Genomic DNA, 4029 nt, shown 5'->3' on the forward strand with positions numbered 1-4029 from the left:
GCTGCGGCGACGGCGGCCCGTCGCTGGGGACGGGGTCGGAGGCGGAGCTGGAGACCCAACGTCGCGGAGCTGGAACCGGGCCTGGCCCGACGGTGGCGCCGGCCACCTTCCTCCAGAGCAGGCGGCTCATGGTGGGTGCAGGGAGCCCCTCGGTGGGCGTCAGGACACCTGGCTTTGGGCTCCAGCTTGGCAGCGTTCACTGGCTGAGAGACGTGGAGAGGGATACGTCCTGTCTCCGCTTTCCTGCCAGGGAAATGGTTCTGACCATGCCTGCCTTCCACCCACAAATCCTAAAGGAGACAGATGTACAGTGTTACCAACATGCAGAGCACGTGCGATCTTAACAGCCCTCCTTCCGCGAACACTGCCTGCGTCCCAAAGCAGGGTGCCTAGCGCCTTTAGGTGCATGTTCTCAGTTGATCATCAAGCAACCTTGGGAAATACCAATACCCCTCGGAAAACCGAGGTTCACGTTAAGTTCATCAGAGAAGAAGACGGTAGTGGTTAAGAGCGCAAGACTCTGGTGGGGACAACCAGGGTTTGAATCCCGGCTCCAGCTCTTCCGAGACGTCTGACCTTGGGCAGGCGGCTTAGGCCCCCATTTCCCTACTCTGTAAAATGGGGTGACTGGGTTCTACCGGTCATACAGGACTGCTGTTCGGGTGACACAGGGCGAACCTGCCGCGGGGCACGGCCCTCGGCAAGTGCTCAGCAAACGGTGGCTGCCGGTGCCCCCCGATCGCCGCAGCCCGAGGGCCTAGCGCCCTTAGGGGCCGGTGCCCGGGTTCGAGCCCGCCAAGGGGGCCGCAGTCCTGCGGGGCCCCCACCCCCGCCCGAGCCCTGGCCCAGCGCGCCGCAGGGGCCCTCGGCCGCCAGCCTGAGCCCGGCGGCCGCGCCGCGGTGCGCGCTGGGACGAGCCTCCGCCCAGCCCAGGGCCGCGCTCCTAGACTGGAGAGGGAGGGGCCGCGCCGCCGCTCAGCGACCCGGCCGCCCGCCCCCCTGCGCCGAACCCGCCGGAAACCTCAGTCTGCCCGGTGCCTTCTGGTCTGCGGCTCCCGAACCCAGGCTGGCGACGCCCCGGCTCCCTCCGCGCGGCCTGTGCAGCCTCGGGGTGGCCTGTGGCCTCCACCCGAACGATCCGCCTCACAGGCAGGGGCAACTTCCCGTCTGTACCCTGCTAGGTCCCGCGGCTACCCAAGAGGCAGGCGGGAGACTCCTAGCGCGACCAATAGGAGAGCCACAAGTAGACCGGTCCTCCCGTAGGGGGGAAAAAGGACTTCCGGATGGACCTTCCCCTGCGGAACTCTGGGAATCAAGGTCCAACCTCCCCTGCTCAAGAAGCAGGTGGGTTAGTCCCAGCAAGCCGGTGGGCGGTAATAATACTTTTTAGATTGTCCAAAGAGTACTAGCTAGCGGGCGGCCGCGTGGCCTAATGGATAAGGCGTCTGACTTCGGATCAGAAGATTGCAGGTTCGAGTCCTGCCGCGGTCGCAAAGGAGAAAGTTGCTTTTTGGTTTATCATTTCTTAGGAATTCAAGTAATAGGACCGTAGGGAAACGCTGTTGCGGATTATCACCCCTCTTTCATGTCTGGGAACACCCAGATCTGAAGAAGTAACTGCACCCACATCCCACCCGGCAGTGTCCTTGTGAAATTGTTCCTCTACCTGCTACAGCTACATGGAGGTGAGCGGAAGTGGTGGTCCATTTCTAAAAAGGTACCATCCGTGTTCATACCCCCACACTGGTAGAGAAGCAGGAGCATCCTTTGCGGGAACTCCGATTTTAAATCAACTGGATCCTGGGTGTTCATTGGAGGGACTGATTTGAAGCTGAAACTCCAATACTTTGGCCACCTGATGCGGATAGCTGACTCATTTGAAAAGACTCTGGTGCTGGGAAGGATTGAGGGCAGGAGGAGAAGGGGACGACACAGGATGAGATAGTTGGATGGCATCACCGACACAATGGACATGGGTTTGGGTGGGCTCCGGGAGTTGGTGATGGACAGGGAGGCCTGGCGTGCTGCGATTCATGGGGTCGCAAAGAGTCGGACACGACTGAGCGACTGAACTGAACTGAACTGATACGTGGGAATCACAGAGATTCACATTTGAAGGCAAGCCCCTTCCCTCTGTTCATCCTGGACAATTCTGATGAATAAAAATACTGCCTTCCCTTGAAGCCGAATCTGTCGCCGGGTATTAAGCTCTCATCCAACGCGTCTATGGAGAAGGCAATGGCAACCCACTCCAGTACTCTTGCCTGGGAAATCCCATGGACGGAGGAGCCTGGTGGGCTGCCGTCTATGGGGTCGCACAGAGTCAGACACGACTGATGGGACTTAGCAGCAGCAGCCGCAGCCAACGCTTCTGGCTCACCCCACCGGCCCGAGGAGTCACCAGAAGTAGCCTTCCATCTTCGCGGTCTCCTGTCTGCAATCCACCGCCTGTTGCTCCACGTGCCTCTGATACACTGTAAAGTGCTGCAGAGAATCAGGCCCACGCAGACGACGAGAGCCTGGAGGCTGGATCCTGGAGGTTCGGCCGCGCGGATGAAGAAAGTGAGGCTGGGAGAGGTTTGAGACACGCCTGAAGACACACAGCTGATTAGGGACAAAATTCAGGCCTCGCAGAAAGTCGGCCCCCACTTCCTAGGCCGTAGGTGTGCCAGGACACCCTGAACTGACTGACTTGAGCAAGGGACTTCGGTATTTTTCAGGGGTGTGGTTTGGGGACATCTAGGGAAAGGAGAAGGTGGCAGCAGAGGATGAGATGGTGAGAGAGCATCACCAACTCAATGGACATGAATTTGAGCAAACTCCTGGAGATAGTGGAGGACAGAGGAGCCTGGTGCACTGCAGTCCATGGGGTCAGAAAGAGTCCCATGCGACTTAGCCACTGAACAAGGGGGAAAACACGCTGCCCCGCTGGTCCTGTGAACTGATCGAGCCCAGGGAAGCAGTGAGAAGCCCCAGAACAAGGCTTGAAGACTGCACAGTAGCACTGAACCTAGATCCTCCCATACATTTCCCCTTTCTTTAGTTTTAAGTATGAAACCTTGTAAAAAAAAAAAAGAAACCTTGTTTATACATTGTTCTAGATGTATTTAGTATATATACTGTGCTGTGCTAAGTAGCTTCAGTCCTGTCCAACTCTTTGTGACCCTATGGACTGAAGCATGCCAGCCTTCTCTGCCCTTCACCATCTCCTGGAGTTTGCTCAAACTCATGTCCATTGAGTCGATGATGCCATCCAACCATCTCATCCTCTGTAATCCCTTTCTCCTCCTGCCTTCAATCTTTCCCAGCATTAGGGACTTTTCCATTGAGTCAGTTCTTCTCATCAGGTGGCCAAAGTATTGGAGCTTCAATTTCAACATCAGTTCTTCCAATGAATATTCAGGGTTGATTTCCTTTAGGACTGACTGGTTTGATCTTCTTGCTGTCCAAGGGAGTAATACCTGAGAAACCACATACATTTCCCTACAATTTCTTGGACCTCTCCTCCCACAGAGCAAGAGACAAATTCATTAGGAACCCCCTGCCCAGATGGAAACACTCTGTACTTTCTTGCAAAGCACGAATCTCAGGTGTAACAAAAGCTGATTTTATTTTTTTAATCTCCCCTTCCACTGCTGTTAAATACCCAGGAAGACTGACCTTGTGTCTCATTGGATGCTCTGCTCCAGGACCTGGCTGGAGCTTGGTAATAACTACTAGCACATATTAAGATGTTAGGTTGTGGCATCTAAATTAATTAATCCTTGCATTAACCCTAGGATAGAGATTCTGTTATTATCCCCTTTTACTGATGAGGACACTGAGGCCCAGAGAGATGAAGTAGGGAGCCTAAAGCCCTACAGCAGGTAAGTGGTGGAGCTTCCCCAAGATTTGAACCCAGGGAAACCTGCTCTACTGTATTACTCAGTGACCACCCACTAACCCGGAAAGCTGAGGACCCCTGCTCCTAGGCTGTGGGCCAGACACAGGCTGAGGCTGGAGATGCAGGCTGGGGCGACTCTGCATCAC

At 55.7% G+C, this 4029-nt stretch overlaps 1 protein-coding gene and 1 non-coding gene across 2 annotated transcripts in view; one reads left to right on the forward strand and one right to left on the reverse strand.

Annotated features, from left to right (window-relative positions):
- POLG (polymerase (DNA directed), gamma) overlaps positions 1 to 1197 on the reverse strand; it is an 18241-nt gene extending 17044 nt beyond the window's left edge. Inside the window, 2 exon segments of the mRNA XM_010841133.1 lie at positions 3 to 290; positions 1022 to 1197. Coding sequence (XP_010839435.1) covers positions 3 to 130 — 128 coding nt within the window. The 5' untranslated portion in view covers positions 131 to 290; positions 1022 to 1197.
- A 221-nt stretch (positions 1198 to 1418) lies between these two features.
- On the forward strand, positions 1419 to 1491 carry TRNAR-UCG. The gene has a single exon. It is a non-coding gene; the product is annotated as a tRNA-Arg (tRNA).
- Positions 1492 to 4029: the final 2538 nt, after the last annotated feature.

Source organism: Bison bison, unplaced genomic scaffold (assembly GCF_000754665.1).
Source record: "Bison bison bison isolate TAMUID 2011002044 unplaced genomic scaffold, Bison_UMD1.0 scf7180017864155, whole genome shotgun sequence".
In the NCBI taxonomy this organism is placed as follows: domain Eukaryota; kingdom Metazoa; phylum Chordata; class Mammalia; order Artiodactyla; family Bovidae; genus Bison; species Bison bison.